Source organism: Manis javanica, chromosome 17 (genome assembly GCF_040802235.1).
Source record: "Manis javanica isolate MJ-LG chromosome 17, MJ_LKY, whole genome shotgun sequence".
NCBI lineage: Eukaryota > Metazoa > Chordata > Mammalia > Pholidota > Manidae > Manis > Manis javanica.
Window position 1 is genome coordinate 20188328 of NC_133172.1, and position 20121 is coordinate 20208448.

Below are 20121 nucleotides of genomic sequence, written 5' to 3' on the forward strand. Positions count from 1 at the left end.
CAGCTGTTGAAGAGGCTGTCATTTCCCCATTGTATGTCCATGGCTCCTTTATCATATATTAACTGACCATATATGTTTGGGTTAATATCTGGGGTCTCTATTCTGTTTCACTGGTCTGTGGCTCTGTTCTTGTGCCAGTACCAAATTGTCTTGATTACTATGGCTTTGTAGTAGAGCTTGATGTTGGGGAGCAAGATCATCCCCATTTTATTCTTCCTTCTCAGGACTGCTTTGGCTATTCGGGGTCTTTGGTGTTTCCATATGAATTTTTGAACTATTTGTTCTAGTTCATCGAAGAATGTTATTGGCAATTTGATAGGGATTGCATCAAATCTGTATATTGCTTTGGGCAGGATGGCCATTTTGATGATATTAATTCTTCCTAGCCAGGAGCATGGGATGAGTTTCCATTTGTTAGTGTCTTTAATTTCTCTTAAGAGTGTCTTATAGTTTTCAGGGTATAGGTCTTTCACTTCTTTGGTTAGGTTTATTTCTAGGTATTTTATTCTTTTTGATGCAATTGTGAATGGAATTGCATCTTTCTATTAGTTCATTCCTAGTGTATAGGAAAGCCACAGATTTCTGTGTGTTAATTTTGTATCCTACAACTTTGCTGAATTCCGATATTAGTTCTAGTAGTTTTGGAGTGGAGTCTTTAGGGTTTTTTATGTATAATATCATGTCATCTGAAAATAGTGACAGTTTGACTTCTTCCTTACCAATCTGGATGCCTTGTATTTCTTTGTTTTGTCTGATTGCCATGGCTAGGACCTCCAGTATTATGTTGAATAAAGTGCGGAGAGTAACATTATCCAATTTTAAATAGAAAGAGATGAAGGATGGATGGCAAGACAGGGAGGGGAGAAGAGAGTCTAGCTACTGCAGGTATCAGAGAGTAATGATTCACTGAACTAGGGCAGTGATAGTGGTCATGGAAAGGGCAGATCTGGAATAATATTTTTGAGCTAGGACCTGCCAGGGCTTCCTTATGGACTGGATGTACATGTGACAGAGAGACCGGAAGATAAATCTCAGGTTTCTTGCTTGAACAACCCCGTGTGTGATGGCACCGCTTACTGGGTTGGGGAGATTTGGGGAGGCTTAGGTATGTGGGCAAAGCTAAGCCTGAGCCTTCTGGATACCTGAGGCAAGAAGAAGCTGAATACAGGGGCTAGGAGCCCACAGGAGAAGCGGACTGGTCACAACATTTGAGGGCCCCCAACACACAGGTTTCTAAAGTTCCAAGACTAGATGGAGACCCCCTAGGGAAAAGGGCACCTGGAAGTGAGCCTTGAATAACTCGCATTTATAAATAAGCTGCACTGAAGAGGAGAATCTAGCAAAAGAAATGGAGAGAATGGCCCATGAGTACGAGGAGACCTAAGCTGCCTGGCCCAGGGAGGCCACACAAAGAGAGGGTTTCCGAAAGCTCATGTTGCTGCAAGGGGCTGAATGGAGTCAAAAGTTTCCCTGCATTTAGCAACACAGAAGGCACCAGTGACCCTGACAAGAGAAGGCACGTTCTTGTGTAGGAGTGGAAGCCAGATTTCAGCGAGCTGAATGATGCCATTTATATAAAGTTTCATACTGTGCAAAATAATACATTATTTACAGATATATGTGTACAGGGTAGAAATACAAAATATGCCCAGGAATTACAGACTCCAATTCAGAAGAATTTATCTCTAGAGAGGAATGGATATGAATAAGATAGTGGAGAGGTACAAAGAGGATTCAACTGCATTTGTAATACTATTTTTCTGTGAAAAATAAAAGGCATGACACAAACTTGGCAGAGTTATGTTTCACCTGACAAAGCTAAGAGGATGATAGATAGATTATGACATTTCCTATATGTTTCGGATGTTTCATGATCACTTTTTTATAATGAATCCAAGGTGAGGTAGACAATTCTTCCAAGAACCTGGCTATGAAAAGAGCAGAGAAAGGGCAGGGCAGGCAGGGCAGGTTTGTGTTTGCAAGCATGTTTATATACTGGTGGGAGCATGCTGAGGAGGAGGGAGAGAAAACACAGGTTCCCACTGCAGAAGCCTGGAAGCTATGGGAAGGGTGGGGACTGGGCAGGCCCTGGACAGGAGGTAATGAAGTGGAAGGAAGAGAAGAGGGTCTGACAGGTGTTGTTTGAAAGGGTGTGGTGAGGAGGAGCTATTGCCAGGGTGAATTCTATTTTCTCGGTGCAGTGTGAGGCAGGGTCACCGGCTAGAAACAAAAGGAGGGCAGAAAGGCCTGGGCAGACTGAAATGGGTGAAGGAAAAGGTCAACATACTAAGGCTTATGTGGGCTGAATTCTCAGCATGAATGATACCAACAGGTGGACTGGAGAAGATGTGAGACAGGTAGGTACTAAGGACTGGAATGTGAGTTCCATAATACAGAGGTTGGAGCTCAGCAGCCCAGAGAACACAAAGGGTGGTAAGATGCCAAGGTCAAGTTCTGGACTCCACTGCCCAGCCACCTATCACGAAGTCAGCAGGTCCCACTCCCACATTTGAACCCCAAGTAGCATTTCAGGGCTGCTTTGATTAACATCTAGAAAGTTGCAGAAAGCTCAAGCCCTTAACATGAAAGAGAAACCAAAGCAAACAAGCAAACAGGAAAAGAAATCAGAACGCAATTCAAAAGAAGTAACAATGCAGCAGAACAACATAAAATTAAAATAAGAAAATTAGGCAAAGCACAATGTGAAAATGTGAAAAATCATGTTTAGAAACTTGATTAAAGGAGACTTCTAAAACATCAAATTAAACACACTGCCAATTTAATTATGGAAGGATTCAAACTAGACATTATATAATAAATCAGTATACTACTTGTTAACTATAAATTATCTTTTACTCTGCAAAATGGAACACTAAGTCTTAGGTAAAGTCTCAACTTGGAAGGCTTTTTCCTCCCTTTGGAAACAAAGGAGTATTAAAATATCTGTAAGAAATGTGTTGTTACCAACTACCCACCTGGTTGCCTGGCTGACCATTGGCCCTCCTTCCACAGCCTGTCTTTCCAGACTTAGGCTCCAGCTCCAGCCTTTGTTCCCTGTTCCCTCTTCCAGAAGCTTTGTGCACTGCTCCTAGTAGCAGGGCCCTTTCTCTTGGCTCCCACACACCTCCATCACCATCCCCTACCCGTTTTTGTAAGCCCTTTCTCCTAGGAGGCTGTGAGCAGAGGCTGTCACCCCAGTGCCTAGTGCATACTTGGCACAAAGTGGGCATTTACAAAGACATTCACTGTTAAATTAATGAACAGGCTAATAGTAATAGCTTAAAACTCACATTTCTAAATGAAACGCCTCTTTTAAGAAGCAAAGGCAAAGGTCCTCTGGAACCTCTCCTATTTGAACACAGGGCACCAATGTGCCCAAAGTCAGAATTACCTCTGCAGCCCCGCGCCAGGATCGCACAGCTTCCTCCAGTTCGGGTGTGTGGCCCACGCCAGATATGCCACCACTGCTGTTCTTCTTTTCTGGCACAAACACCTCGGCAAAGCAAGAGTGAGCTACTGGCTGGACCTTCTGTAATGCCTGGGTCAGAAACTGGAAATGGACCTGAACCACAGTCAAGAAGCATCGCCCCAACACCTGCGAGAACAAGAGAGCCAGGCAATTTTAGGTTGTGGGTTGCTACTATGTTAGTGCAATACATGTTCAACTGTCAATGTGACCAGAGGAAGGGAACAATTAACTGGAAAGCTGAAGCCATTTGAAGTTAAAAAATACCATGCTATAGAAGGATTTACCTTTATTCTCATATTTGGAGTTGGTGCCTGATGCCTAGAAATCAAATGTTTCAACCACATAGCAAGCTCCAAGGTTCAAGTAGGTTTTCCCTCATCCCACGAGCCGTGCCCGCTCCTGTTCTCCACTCCCCTCACAGGGGGGACTCTGGCTCACAACAATCCTCACTGTTTTTGAGCTCCTGCTGAACCAGAGCAACCCATAATTCCAATTACGTCCACACAGTACTCGGAAGGCAGAGTAAAAACCAAGTGATTAAAAATCTGAAAGGTCAGTTTGACTATAAAAAGACATTCCTTTGGGAACAGAATCCAGAGATATAGGTTATTTTGGTAACAGTGTTATTAACATGACTATTAACATAGCTGTAAGTCTTACTTCCAGTCTTACAAAACAAAGCTGACAGACCAGTCTTCTAGGAGTCAACAAAACACACTGGACAACTCCAGTTGTCAGTAACAGTAGAAACCCACTCACCTGATACACATAAGCAGCTGATTGATTGATGGAGTGAGTAGCCATTAAAGTAGGAAATTCATTTTTAAAAATACAGTATATATAATACTGTGTTAGGGTATACTATTATACCCTATTGTAATTATAACAATATATATACTAAAAATACTTTGAACCATAAACACTTTAAGATACCAATGTGCATTTATCTGCCAAGCTCTGGCACTGGCTAAAGCTATTTACTGACATTGTCTGTTGTTCCCTGTTTGTTTTCCTCAGTTAATGCCAGTAAAAAGTTATAAACATAGAGAATAAACAATTCTCTATGATTTTTCTATTGCTTTTCTTTATAAAGGAGAGCAAGAACTTGCCACCTGAAAAGCTGTTTGAGCAGAGACCTTCCTGATTACTGATACTTCCCCCAATCTTTTATAGTTGTTTTGCCCATACCAAATTTGACAACAATAACAAATATTTTTTGCAACTCTTATCACGTTTCCATAACAAATTTTTTTCATGTAGGGTACATCATGCTCATTGGCTTACACAGATTTATTTACTCACAAAACTTTTTCTTTATTGAGTTGGCAATTTATTCAACTGGTAGGAGCACAGCTGAGAAGGCCTAGTTGCTGCCAGCACTCAGTGCACTGCTTTGGGGCAGTGATGAAAGCTGGGGAACTGTTTCCATTGCCTCTTACAAGGACCTAAACCCAACTCCAGTGCCCACATTCTGGCCCAGCCTTATCCCTTGGAGCAGCTGAAAACAAGACTCAACCTTGGACCACTCACTCCCAGCACACATTTAGGATGCTACCTTTTTCTATCCCCTTTGCTTCCTGTAGAAAATCAGGCAAGCTCCTTGGGGGGGGGGGGTGTCACTTATTCCCTCTGAATTATTTCCCCTGTGGAAATCACCAGAACCAAACTAAAACCAACCAACCGACTCACACAAACCTCACACCATAGCATCCCCCGTCTACAGTGAGCAATCAGTACAATCTGAAGTCCCACCCAGACCTCCTGGGTCTCCACTCACACCCCTCTCAAAACTCCAGCCCATCAATGACCTGTGCCAGATGGGGCAGGGAGAGGGGTACAGAGGAAGTAGGCCTAGCAACCTAGAGACAAGTGACATGAAAAATATTTATTTAGTACTGTATATAGTACAACAGCCAGCTTTAACTGAAAACTCAGGATGTGTCTCACCTGTGCTAAATTTCACATGGACTATTTCAGTTAATCCTAGGAACAACCATAAGAGGTCATTCCCATTTTACAGCCAATAAGATGAAGGCACACAAAGGTTATGAAACTGTGTCAAGGGGATACAAATTAGATGTGCAGAGTGGTTACTTGACTCAAGTGTCCATGCCTAAAGCCAGTGTGGCCCACTGCTTTCAACAGGCTCTGAACAGTTGGATATAGCTGAGGCCTGGCATTGACAGAAACTCAACCTTGACTGGCTTAGGCCAGAATGAAGGTGTGCTGAAGCTCCACACAGAGCAAACACAGGAGGAGCGGAGCTGGATCCTTGGGAACGCAAACTCTTCCTCCTGTTCCTCCCTCTTGGCAGGTTATGGCAAAGAAGAAAGAGAAGGGGGAATGGAGATGCCATGTACCATTTGCTCTGGGGTCACATTCTCACAGATTCTCACCAATACAACTGAGTCATTCATTCTTTCAGCAAATATGCAATATGTGCATGCACGATGTATACAAAGCACAAAGCCAGAAGGATACTTACAAGAAAGACAGTGAGCCAGTCCCTGTCCTCAAGAGTTACCTTGTAATGGTGGAACAAATCAAAAAGTAGATAAACAATGTCAGGGGCTGCTTGAGAAGGAAGACGGAGAGTGATGTGGAAACGCATGGGCTCTCTGGGGAAAGGACCAGGGGAAGAGACAGCCACCCCTCTCCACTTCCCAAAGAGAAAATTTGGGAAAGGGCTCTGAAGGCCTGACACAGAGTCCCTGGTGCCCACACGGGACATTCACTCTGCAGGGTGTATTACATATTGGACCTTGGGTGAGTCATTTAAATTTCTTCCCTATAAATAAGGAATGATAAGAACAAAAGCTCAGCATCTCCCCCCTCCTACCCATGATGCATGGAACATCAATTCAAATATGGTTGTGATAAAATATTTGTGTTGTAAACATTTCATTAAAAGCCAATCAAACCAATGGTTACCCTGGACCTTGAAAAAACTTTTCAACAGAATATCCGTATTTACCTAAAAGTAACAGACACATAAAAAGTTTTAAAAAGTTTACCTAAAGTAACAGATGCATAAACACTACTTTCTCTTGAGAGGAAGGGTTCTACCTCCAGTCTGCCCATGCCCATCTTTCCTCTACCATGTCTCCTGTCTTAGCCCAGCTCCCTTCCCATAACAGACCGCACTCTCCTTCACCCAGAGATGGGCCAGTCCTTGGGGTCTTCCTCAGAAACCCAGACAGAAATGTAGACTGTAAGGTTATGAACTTGGAAGCATATGACCGCAGGACTGGGTAGCTATATCTCCTTCACATAGAGAACGTTTCCTAGACTGTGAGATTCAGTGAGGCTGCAGAACAGAGGTGGCAAGCTGGAGAACAGATGAGGGGAGTGGTCAAAGGGAGAGATGTTTGAGTTTAAAACATCAGTGCAGCTATGTAATTCCAGCTCTTTCAATAGCTACCATTAATTGAGTGCTCAACCCATACCAAGCACTTTAGATGCACTGAAGGGACTCTGTGGGGTGAGGGCAATTCATCCATTTTACAGAAAGCAACACTGAGGCTTAGAGAGAAAGAAACTTGCTTTAGTGTCAAGAGGTAATAAGTGGTGCAGCAGAGATCTGATGCCAGTCTGTTTGACTCCAAAAGCTGTGATCCTAAGCACCAGGCTGCTCTGTCCCCCTGTAACAAGATCCAGGATGTGGCCACAAGAGCAGGCAGATACTAAGAAGAGGACAGGGCCCAGTTCAGTAACCCTGGTATCTCTTGTAAAGTTTCAGACCTCGGGGTGGAAATGGAGACTGAGATGCATGGCTCAATCTTCTCTGACAGTGGAAAAAGGACTGGGTCAAGAGCCGTAAGTAGGATGGCCTATGGCACTCCTGTGTGGCATGAGTCTCAAAGCTTAAATATCTACAGCAGGGAGCAGCTGCTAAGACTGGCCGGAAACAGAGATGTTAAACAGGGAGAGGGCACTTGCAGCTTGAGAGAAAGAACAGCTTCTCTGACCTCTTGAGGAATTCCAAACCCAAAAATATTTGTTCAGTCCTTCAGCACATCAGTCTTATTTAAGAATTACGAGGAAAGCAATTGGATTTAATCTTACCCTTGGCATTTGTGTTTAAAAAAATAAATCCTTTCACAACTAAGGCATGCCAAGTTGATGGAATTTGAGGCAATGTGAGACCATTATCAGACTTTTGCATTAAGAGAAACCGTTTGGTGTGACCTAAATTCCTCATACAGGCCCAATTTCCTGAATATAAACAATCAGTGATCTTTCCACTTCTGTCTCTAAATCTCCACAGAGCATTCTGGACTATTAAATACCCATTAAGGATCTAACTAAAATGAAACCTTCATTTCTGGGAATCCTTGATGGTGGAGGAAAAGGGTACATGTTCATTTTCCCATTCTCCTATATATGTACTATACCTGCTGCTACGGTGGTGGTGTTCATGGATATAATCCCCCGCCCCCTTTTTTTGTCATGTTTATATTTTATTAGTTAAAATAGTTACTAGTTAAAGGTCATCCTATTTTGATCCCCAAAAGACCACCCTTGCTACATCACCACAGTTGCTGATAATCAATTCAACTCTACTTTCCCAGAATATTTCAAAAGTTGGTTTTAGTTATTGCTTTTCTAGGGACAGAGCCTGACTCAGCCCTTAATATTTGAAAGTGTTGGGATTATGGAGTGACAAGTCTACCTCATCTCCCAGCACGCCTTGAGATTTTCACATCCATACACATAATGTCAAAGTTCATTTTCTGCTTAACCTCACTAAGCAATCCATCCTTCTCACTTCCTTGCAGAGTGAAGAACCAATAAAACTGTCACATATACCATACTGTCAAACATTTTCAGGGGTTCCAGCACTTATTTCTGATCAGTTAAAAGTTTAGAGTGAATGAAATGAAGTCGATTCAGACTAGCTGCTTTTATTAGAAATCCCACAGTCATTCAATCATTTCTTTCTCGAGTACTTACTTATACCTTAAATATTACAGTTGGTTCCAAGTGTCCTCAACCTTGCTCTTTTGTTCTTATAATTCCAGAATCATTACTTAATGACATAACCAATAGACCAGAATAGTACACAAAGACCTAGACACGTCTCCAGAGCAATAGAGAATGCAGTGGACCATGCCTGGACTATGGGAAGTACTATATGAAGATTAGATTACAGCACAAAAATGCAAAACACAAGCTTACTGAAACTGACACATTTAGTCTGACCTAAAAACTGATCACAGTGAGTGTTTAAATGTTTAAAAATAAAAAAGCAACTAACAGACCAACAAAAAACATCTCTTCACCATTAGCATTAACCAAGAGCCTAGAGATGCTGCCATGGTATGTACAGGGGACAAACTAGGGAAGGAAAGAAAGCGAACACATGCCTGAGGTGAGCTGAGACAACACCAAAGACTAATCCTTCTGACAGGAGTACATTCTGCCTCTGGGCAGCTGTTTTACTGCTGGTGGAAATATTAACAGAGACAGTTTCTGACCTCCTACTTCATGCGCCAAGTACCGTGGTGCACAAAACCTTTTACATCAGTAATATAATTTGTTGTAAGTAAATTAGGGAAAACAAGATAGACTAAACAAACAAATACAAACATTACTAAGAGACAGAACCACTGCTTACATGTTTCCTAAACAGCCTATACTTGTAGATCTTTTTTGACAAAAACTAGATCATATGGCATATTGTTTTAAAGACTGCTTTCCAAAATAAAATGTGTCAAAAACATATTGCCATGCCAACACACATAGGCAGTTGTATTTTGGCTATGTTGCTATAAATCTGAACATTTCTGATAAGGATAATATAAAATACCATTCAGGACATGAAAAAGTAAAATGCCACTCAAGGTAACTAAGTCCATATTAATTATGGTAGCCAAAGGATTCTGCTCTTAGATGATTCCAGCATCACCCTGCATTTTCCACTCAAAATGCATTTCCTCCATTAACAAGCAAATTAATATTGTGAGTTTATACAGGGAAAAAATAAAAATATACTTAGGTCACCTAGACAGCTTATAACCTCGGGGCCTATAGAGTTCAGGAAATTCCTTTTGTTGATGTGAATGTATTTTTTATTAAAAATTGTCACTTCAATCAAGAAGAAAATATTATCACCGGGATAGCTGAGTGGTTAAAGGTATTGGACTTAAGAAGAAAATACTAAAGTATAGCAACTGATAAACTGACTAAAAGGACAAAGAGGGAATTCACAATTGGAAATTCATTTCCATACATATTATTTTCATTACATGTCACACAGGAGGGCCCCTGCACCCTAAGTGATAATGGTCCTAAATACACCTATGTTTTCCTCCTTAAGATAGGGATCACCATCCCCATTTGGCACCTTCCAGCCATGTTTATTTATGTGGTATTCCAACTGGTGGTAACTGTGGCAAGTCTTGGGCTAAGGTGGGAAGGGAGTCTCACACTTCCTCTCAGCAGCATCTGAGATGGTGGACCCCTCCCTCCTTCTTGAAACATTTGCTTCCCTTTTTTCCTTGGCCTCCATTCTCTTCCCTACTCTCTGGCTATTCCTTCTGTGTACTTCTTGGCTACTTCCCATTCATTTTCCTGTTTATCTCCTGACCTCTAACTGCTGGAGTGACCCAGAAATAGACTAAATGCTTGGATTCCACTTTGCTTCCCTAGCTCATGCACTTCCTTGACAAATTCTTCCAGTGTTATAGCTTTAAATACCATCTACTGACTGATGATTCCCAAGTTCACATCTCCATTCTGGACCTCAGTCCTGCCCTCCAGATGTGTATATCCAAAGACTTGACATCACCTCTTGGAAGTCTAACAGACATTGCAGACATGGTATTCTATTACTCCAGCCTACTCTTCCCCCACTGCTCCTTATCCCAGTAAACAGCACTACCAGTGACCCAGGTGCTCATGTCAAAAACTGTGGAATCATCTTTGACTTCTCCCTCTCTCTGTCCCTGTCTGTCTGTCTCTCTCCTCTCACACACACACTCCCCAGTGTTACATTCAAAATACCACTGCTATAGAAAATAAAAAGGACATATATTAACACGCAGGGAATGGAGTGGGGAATAGTGAGATCTTCATTTTCTACTGTATACATTCATATTGTCTAAATTTGTTATAATAAACATATATTAACTGTAAAAAAAAAAGAAAACAACTGTTAGAATATCTATCAGCCTCAAAGAGGAAGGAAATTCTGATACATGCTACAACATGGATGAGCCTTAAAGACATTATGCTAAGTGAAATAAACCAGTCACAAAAAGGCAAACAGTGAATGATTCCACTTATATAAGGCAACTGCAATAGCCAATTCACAGAGACAGAAGGTAGAATGACAGTTACCAGGGGTCTGCGGGGAGGGATGAATGGGGAGTTACTGTTTAATGGGTATAAGGTTTCAGTTTGGGAAGATGAAAAAGTTCTGGAGGTGGATAGTGGAGATGGCTACACAACAATATGAATATACTTAATGCCTCTGAACTGTACATGTAAAAATAGTTAAGGTAGTCAACTATACTTCAATTAAAAATGACTGTTAAGATAGCAAATTTTATGTTATATATAAAATTTACTACACATACATACACAAGCTCAACTGCTTCTAGTTTCCTTGTCTGCTACCATTCTATTCCAAGCTATAGTCCTCTCTAGCTTGGATGAATGTAATAGCCTTAACTATCTTCCTGTTTCCATTCAATTAGGATCAGACTTATCTACACAAAACAACAACAATAAAATGCACTCTTAAATAAGACGGCTGCTTCTTTCTAAGGTAAAATAAATGTAGGTTCCTGAACACATCTCCTCGGGTAAGGGAAACAAAAGCAAAAATGAACACGTGCAACTACATCAAACTAAAAAGCTTCTGTATAGCAAAGGACACCATCAACAGAACAAAGAGGCATCCTACAGTATGGGATAGAATATATTCATACATGACATATCTGACAAGGGGTGAATATCCAAAATATATAAAGAACTCAGATGCCTCGACACCAAAAAAGCAAATGACCTGATTAAAAAATGAGAGGAGGATCTGAACAGACACTTCTCTAAAGAAGAAATTCAGATGGCCAACAGGCATATGAAAAGATGCTCCCCATCACTAATCATCAGGGAAATGCAAATTAGAACCACAATGAGATATCACCTCACACCAGTTAGGACGGCCAACATGCAAAAGACAAGCAACAAATGCTGGCAAGGATGCAGAGAAAGGGGAACCCTCCAACACTGCTGGTAGGAATGTAAACTAGTTCAACCATTGTGGAAAGCAGTATGGAAGTTCCTCAAAAAACTAAAAATAGAAATACTATTTGACCCAGGAATTCCACTTCTAGGAATTTACCCGAAGAAAACAGATCAAAGATTCAAAAAGACATATGCACCTCTATGTCTATCACAGCACTATTTACAAAAGCCAAGAAATGGAGGCAACATAAGTGTCCATCAGTAGATGAATGGATAAAGACATGGTACATATAAACAATGGAATATTATTCAGCCATAAGAAGAAAACAAATCCTACCATTTGCAACAACATGGGTGGAGCCAGAGAGTATTATGCTCAGTGAAATAAGTCAAGCAGAGAAAGACAAGTACCAAATGATTTCACTCATCTGTGGAGTATAACAACAAAGCAAAAACTGAAGGAACAAAACAGCAGCAGACTCACAGAACCCAAGAATGGACTAACGGTAGCCAAAGGGAAAGGGACTGGGGAGGGTGGGAGGGAAGGGACAAATAAGGGGATTAAGAGGCATTATGATTAACACATGTAATATGGGTGTGTGTGGGGGGGCACGGGGAAGGCAGTATAGCACAGAGAAGACAAGTAGTGACTCTACAGCATCTTACTATGCTGATGGATAGTGACTGTAATGGGGTATGTGGTGGGGATTTGATAATAGGGAAGAATGTAGTAACCACAATGTTGCTCATCTGAAACCTGAGCATAAGATTGTATATCAATGATGCAAAAAAAAAGCCAATAAAACAATATAAAGAATAAATGTAGGGTTAGGCAGTCAATAGCTGCAGTGGCAACTTCCAAGTATCATGGGTATCACAAGGAACCCAGTTCCCACCTTTCTGCTTTGCATCCCCGGGAAAAGGTTGCAATCATAAATTACCTCTGGGTTCTACATGGCTAAATGACCTTTTTATTTCACCTGCATTCTAGATAGCAGAAGATTGGGAGAGGAGAGAGGAGCACCCTTTTTCCCTCTAAGGCAGATTTCCAGGACACACAACTAAAACCTCTAGTCACATCTTCACGGACCAGAAATTATGCAAGTGACCACTCCTAGGTGTAAGGAAGGTTGGGAAACAGCCCTTTTCCAGCACAGTATTTCTGAAAACAAAACTCCAGAGTTTTGTTACTAAAGGTGGAAAGGGAGACTGGATATTGGGAGGCAACTAGCAGTCTCCTCTCTCGCTCGAAGGCTACTTTCCACACAGGAAGCCTTACAAAACAGAAATCAAATTATTTCACTCCCTTGCTCAAAATCCAATGGCTTTCCATTACAATGAGAAGAAAACCCCAACTCCTCACTCTGTCCTAAAGTCTCTACATGATCTGGCCCCTGACTATTCTTTGAACTTATTTCGTATCCTTCCTCTCTGCCCTTGCTGCACCGGCCTTCTTGCTGTTCCTGAAAAATCTTGAGCACAGATCTTGTCTCAAGTCTTTTGCACAAGCCAGTTCTCACTACCAGTCGCCACCCTTGAGCTTACTTTGAGAGTGATATCACCAAGAGGCATGGGGGAAATTACAAGTGAAGCACTCATCCACGAATGAAAAATCACGCATAACATTTGCTATGCCTTGGAAATGTATGCTTATTCTTTCAAACTATGAGCCAATACTATAAATAATGAGTGTGCTGTTAGGGGAATAAAGGATATATGTAAGGGAATAAAAATATGTATCTTCCATATATGTTTGTGTATGCATAACTATTTGCTGCTATCTGTACAATACATAAGGCAATTTATAGTGATTATATCTGGGACTGGGATGAAGCTAGAAGGGAGAATTACGGAGAATCATTACTTTTGGAGAAGACTTTTGCCCTTCAGAAATGTTTGAATTTTTTACCATAAGCATGCATCACATATAAGAACTAATTTGTTAAATTTAATAATCAGTAGTAATATATCCAAAGCATTTCTATTAAAATGAGGACCAAAACAAGGATGCTCACTCTTAAAGCTGATTGTTTTATATTTTAGAATTTATGGTCAATGCAATAAGATTTATAACTATTGGGAGAGAGGAGACATATGCTGATAACATGACTATATATACCAAACGACCCCAAATAAACTAAGTGAAACATCAGAATTATTGAGTTCAGTCCCATGGCAAGAGATAAGACAAAAATATACAAATCAATGGTGATTGTATATTACAGAAAAAACTTTTAAACATTATTTCATTCATTACAGCAACTAACAACAAGTTACTTAAGAATTTTAAGAATACATACAGCTCTTAGAAAGGAAACTATGGAACTTAACTAAGAGGTGTAAACAGAAAGCTTCATGGATATAAACTGCCAACATGCTGAAAAACAAAACAAAACCATTTGGCAATATGTTTCCAGGGTTCAGGTCAGGCCTGGCCAACCTGTGTGCTGGGGTAACCTTTCTGGCCACAGAATCCAAGAACGGGCAAGTGACCCAAGCCACGCCAACCCAACCAGACCCAGTGCTAGAACTTTAGTTTGAATTATGGGGAAAGCAGAAGTACTCTTTCTGCTTAGAGTTGAGGACTCTGGCATGGAGACAATCTGCCTGGAAATGAAGGGAACACTTCTGATGGCAGAGAGAAGAGACAAGGGCTGAGTCTGACGTGTGAGTCCCTGCACCTAGCCATGCCCAAAAAGCTTACTTTCTTTAGGTTCATAAGTCAATACATTGTTTTTGTTGAGAGGCAGCATAATGCTACAGTCAAGAGTTTGTAGTAGTCCATAGAGTCCAACTGCCTGGGTCTATGGTCTGGATCTGCTGTGAGACTTTTGGTAAGCTGATTAACCTCTCTACACCTCAGTCTCCTCATCAATAAAATGGGGAAATGAATAGTGCCTAATTCATAAGATTAAAAAATTTAGTGAGTTAATATGTAGAGTTTCAGAACACAGCATGGCTTAAGTACTGTGTGACTACCAATTTTCTTTTTGCTTTTAGTGTTGTTACTTAACAACACTTATTTTGAATTTGGTTTCTGTCACTTGTAGCCAGAGTCCTTTTTAAAACAAATCAAATCATACCAATCTCTTGCTCAAAATCCCCCTTTAAAAAAAATGACACCTCATTTAAAAGGTTTAAAATCTAAACTCTTACAGGGCCCATGAGGTTCTCTGCCCTGCCCTACCTTCTCCCAGGCTGAGTAGAAGGTTCTGGTATGGGCTGGGTACTGTCACAGTGAGCTGGGTTGGGGAACCCTGAACCAATCAATAGTCAGGCTTGAGGCTATTTTCCATCCTGGTGCTCATCACACCTACTGTCTATCTCCTTATTTATCTGTCTCTCCCAGCAAGCCTGGAACACCTTTGTCCTCTCTCATCTCTGCCAGCTTGCAGCCAGCTCATCTATGTCTTTTCCAGGCGGGTGGGTGGGAGCAGCCATGTGACTGGGGCCTACTTCAGGAGGTGGTGGGGCCTCGGGAGAGATCCTGGCGTGAGCAAGGACTCACAGGGGTTCTTTCACATCAGGCTATTTCTACTTCCTGGCTTTGCACATTTCAGCATCAGCTAGAGAGTCAGATAGTCAAGTGTCATGGAAGAACGGACACTGAAAACAAGTCCCTCTGCATGAAGACTGAACTGGCCTAAGGGAAGGGGAGAGGTACAGGACACATTCCCTTGTATGCTGATCCCAGAAGGACTTCAGGCAAATGTCATTTTGAGACAGGGACCATTTAGACAGAGTAGGGTGAGGGCCTCTAAGAAAAAGCAAAGCAAGTTAATCACAGCCAGAACAACAACAATGTGCAAAGAAACCCCTACCAAAACTCCTTATTAAACATTAAGCAAAGTCGGAGTCACATTAATTCTCTAAAGTAAAAATATCAAACAGGAATATAAGCATTCTTCAGTGAAATTAGTTAAAACTAAAAAGCCAGGAGCAACTTGGCCTAGAAGTTTGAATACTCCCCAGATAAAGAAAAGTATCTCAGCATAGCCTATGTTTTCACTGTGTCATTAGAACACACCATTGTAAGATTTACTTTAGCCTGCTCAAAGGCCCAGCTTATTTAGGAAAAATTCTTCAATCTTAAAGCTAAGATTGCGTTTTAATCAAACAATAACTCAGCCAACCTTGGAAATTAAGGCAAGAAGTCTTAACTGATATGCTCCCAGATCAAAAAGCAGCTATCCTGGGAAAGAATCAGAGCAGTAAATTTCTTGTGTTAAGCTAACTTTGCAAAATAACTCACTGATAAGAAACTTACTATCTCTTCAAAAATAAACATTCTGGGACCATCTGGCAGGTCTGAATCCCTAGCCCTTTGTCTCTCAACCACCTACAAATACCCTAGACAAAGCATAACCTGGGGCTCTCTTGTCACCTCCTGGTGTGAACCGGGAGCTCTGTCTTCTCACTTTATCTTTAAATAAAAGCCTCTCCCTGGCTCTCCTACTTTGAGTGTTTGCTAAGTTCATTCTTCGACTCCACAAACAAGAACCATGGCATCATTTTTACAGATACTCATTTGTGAAGATGAGGAAGGTTGCCAAAACAGGCTATTATCCAATCCTATGAAATCTCACAAGCTGACCAGCAACCATAAAAATTTAGAATAGAAAATAATTAGGAAAGCTAGTTTGCATGAAATTACATACACAAACTCATAATTTTATAAGTGTTTCCTTCTAATTGCCCACCAAACCTGATTTTTCCCTTATTTTCACTCAAGCCTTTTTACCAACTATGAAATTTTAAATTATATTTTCCAGAAAGAAAGCAACATTGCCATTTTAGTCACCAAAATTAGGGCACATCATTCTTTCCTAGACTCCTACCTGATGCTGGGGTCCTGCCTTCAGGTCTCTTTTGCCTATTCTCATTTTCTTTCTTGACTCAGTTTTATTTTCTTCATTTTTCTGAAAAGCACCTGATTTTCTTTTCCTTCCTACACCTTCCTCAATAACACTCCCTGTGAAATTGATTTACAGTAAGAAATTAGTATTTTGGTCTTTCAAGGTTCCTGGCACACAGCTCTTAAAATCCTTGAAATTTTCTAAGTGACGAGAGATAAAGTCTCTTTCGTTATTCATAACAAGCCTCTTTCAACTATACTTGAGTTTCTATTAATGAGGTAATTTTTGGAAAGCCCCTAAGGATGGGGGCCAGTTGCCAGTGGAACTAACCACATTACTAGCAGTTTGGAAGTTTCAGCCCCGCTCCTCTGGAGAGAGGAGAGGTTAGGCTGGATGCAGGATCAACAATGAATGCCCAATGATTTCATTAAACACACCTATATAATGAAGCATTGACAAACTGCAAAGACAGGGTTCAGAGAGCTTTGGTTGGTGACCACATGGAGGTGCTGGGAGGGTGGAGGGTAGCACACCTGTAGAAGGCATGGAAGCTCCACATCCCTTCCTACACCTTGCTTTATGCCCCTCTTCCATCTGGTCATTTCTGAGTTGTATCTTTTTATAATCTAGGAGGTGAAAGGTTTTTCTGAATTCTGTGAGTTGCTTTAGCAAATTAATTGAACTTGTAAAGGGGGTTATGAAAACCTCTGATTTATAGCAAGTTGGTAAAAAGTACAGGTGACACCCTGGAGTTATGATTAGTGTCTAAAAGGGAAGGGGGCAGTTTTGTGGGACTGAGCCCTTAACCTGTGAGATTTGATGCTATCTCCAGGTAGAGTGTCAGAAATGACCCATACTGCTTGGTGTGGAGAAGCTGAAATTGCAATTAGGTTAGGTGTTCAGTCTTTGTTTGTTGGCATGGAGCTTAGCACAAGTAACTTCATTTGGATCCTGTTGCATTTATCTATCTATCCATCTATCTATCTATCTATCTATCTATCTATCTATCTATCTATCTATCTATCTATCTATCTATCTATCTATCTATCTATCTATCCATCCATCTATCTATCCATCCATCCATCCATCCATCCATCCATCTATCTATCTATCTATCTATCTATCTATCATCTACCTATCATCTTTCTCTCTCTCTCTCTCTCTTTCTTTCTTTCTTTCTGTCTGCTTTCTTTTTTCTTCTTCCCTCCCTCCCTTCCTTCCTTCCTGTCTTTCTGATGGAATAAAGACCTGAATAAGATGGAAGAGTAACCAGGAAAAGGATTCTGGGTGAGGGAACAGCTAGTACAGAGTTCTTGAGGAAGGAGCAAACCTGATTGTTCGGAGAGCAGCGAGGACCCTGTTGTGGCTGGAAACAGTGAGGGAGAGGGAGGGTACCAGGAGTAAGGTTAGAAAGGTACAGAGGTCAGCCTGTGAAGGGAGGGCAGCAGGATGGGATCTGTCACCTGTGTGCAGTGAGAGATGCCACTTCTACCCTTGCTTTCTACACCCCTACCCCCAGACCACCATCCTGACCACTCCAGGCTCTGGTTTCATGTTGGGGCCTCAGTGTTGGGAGGACTTGGCTCTCCAGTCAGGTGCTCTGCATTTCAGATGCCCAGGGCAGTTACAGCGTTCCTGGGAGTAGGTCTTTAAAGGGACTAATTTTATATCTTCTGGCATTTTTATTGTCTTTCCAGTACCACCACCTTGTAAATGGGCAGGCAGACTTTAAATCAATCTTTATGAACAAAGAACCTTGGCTTTCAGTTTGATGCACTGACATGTCTTTAGTATACTATGTGTGATTACCTATCAACCTGTTTAAAATAATTTGTGAGCACTCAGTAACTCTTAAGAGCCTTAATTCAGGTATATTAACATTTATTTTGGAGAAGTATAAGCCAAAAATACTGTAGAGTGACATTAATGGAAAATTACAAGGCTGGTTTCAAAATGTGAGTTTCATCAACCTTAATGGAATAAATTTGCATAATATTCCTTTTTTTTTTTTTTACTAAAGGTAAAAGCTGGTGTTACATCTTCCTTGTTTTGACTAGTAGATCTTCCATAGCAGATTGTGGAGTAAATGTTTCCTAACTCTGTGTGCCAAATGAAAATTCAAATTGTTGTTATTAACCCAAAACTGAAGTTCATTTCATAAAAAGTTTGTATGAATCCAGTTTTCAGTCTGTTGCTAATTTCTAGTCAGCCTTTTTGGATAATTCTTTCATTGAGGTGAATCTTTTATTATCTAAATTGTCCTCAGATTTTAGCTTTTAGAAGAAGCTTCTGAGCTGAGGTCTTTGCCTAACCAGTGAAGCTCAGCAATGTTAGGCCACAGACTTCTTTCCCCAGGAATGAGTGTTAAACTCTCAGGGCCTTGCTGGTAAAACCCTAAAAAGACCAACAGAAAAAAAATCCAAATGCCTAGCCATTCCATCTGACTTGGTGAGCAGAGACCGACCCTTATTAGCCCATGGAAGTACATAAATTCCAGAAACAACAAATACTGCTCTGTGGAAAGAGCAAAATGTTAAGTCTGCAGGCCTACACTTGGCAATCACATTTTAGAACTTACTTGGTAAGTCAGCTGTTTGAAACTCAGAATACACGCATAGATTCTAAAACCTATCAACAGCACTTATTTCCAGCCTAGCTTCTGAAAGCCTGTTTAGCTCATTATGTACAGAAACGTGGTTGTACTCCAGGTATTCTAATTGTATTTCAATGGGGAAGGCTATCAAAACTCTAAGGCACAGCAATAAGAAATCTTTCTCCTTCTCAGCTCAAGTGGTCCATGCTGGACTCAGGAAAGCAAAAAGAACCAGTTAGGTGCTACTGTATATACTAAACCCAGTGGCTTACTCAACCCCTACTCCACAGGGTTCATTCACCCTTCTCTAGTTGTCCTGACCTGGGAACAAGGGCATTTGCTCTGCAGGGCTGAAGAGCAAACAGCCGTGAAATCTAGCTGTCTCCTCCAGCATCTGGAGGCATGACCAGAAGAATTCAATAATGTTCAGTTTAAAATAAAAAGTTTTAGCCTTATTTTTCAAACCACTCGTCTGAAATTCTAAGTAAGGCTAAAAGTGCTTATGTTATCACAGGATGATAGTTGCAACAGTCTGGGCCAACAGTTAAATACCTTCTGAGAGAAGGCAAAGAGTCCCTAACTGCTCTCTTGCCACATCTCTGGAAAGCAGCAACCAGGCACAATGGTGGCTGAGCACTGTGATTCTTTATGCAAAACAAACAAAAGCAAAAGCTGTATGTTTGTACATTTACACACATATGTATCTGTGCATGTACAGAAAATAATTTACCATGGCACATACCAACTAGTTAACAGTGGTCATTCTGGGAAGAGCAATGGGATGGGAGAGTAAAGCAGTGATTTTAAGTTTCACCACTTGAATTTCTTTTGAGAAATACATTTTTAACGACCATGCTTTATGTATAATTTACATGTGTAATTCAAAAAATACCTTAAACTATGACAAGTCATTTAAAAAATATTTCAATAAGATAATTTTCCTAAAAATATGATCACAGAAATAATCAGAAATTATAAATATAATTGCACAGATTCAAAATAGAATGACCCAA

General features: G+C 40.8%; 1 protein-coding gene across 10 annotated transcripts in view; it reads right to left on the bottom strand.

The window, feature by feature from the left end:
- The window catches only part of GARRE1 (granule associated Rac and RHOG effector 1), a 77601-nt gene that overhangs the window by 24568 nt on the left and 32912 nt on the right, over positions 1–20121 (bottom strand). For 9 of the 10 annotated variants that reach the window (XM_037021584.2, XM_037021586.2, XM_073225820.1 and 6 more), the window contains exon 3: positions 3392–3595. In XM_037021584.2, the coding sequence (XP_036877479.2) occupies positions 3392–3595 (204 nt within the window). Of the gene's footprint in view, positions 1–3391; positions 3596–3753; positions 11901–20121 lie in introns of those variants that run through there. The other variant, XM_017668989.3, reaches the window with a different exon arrangement.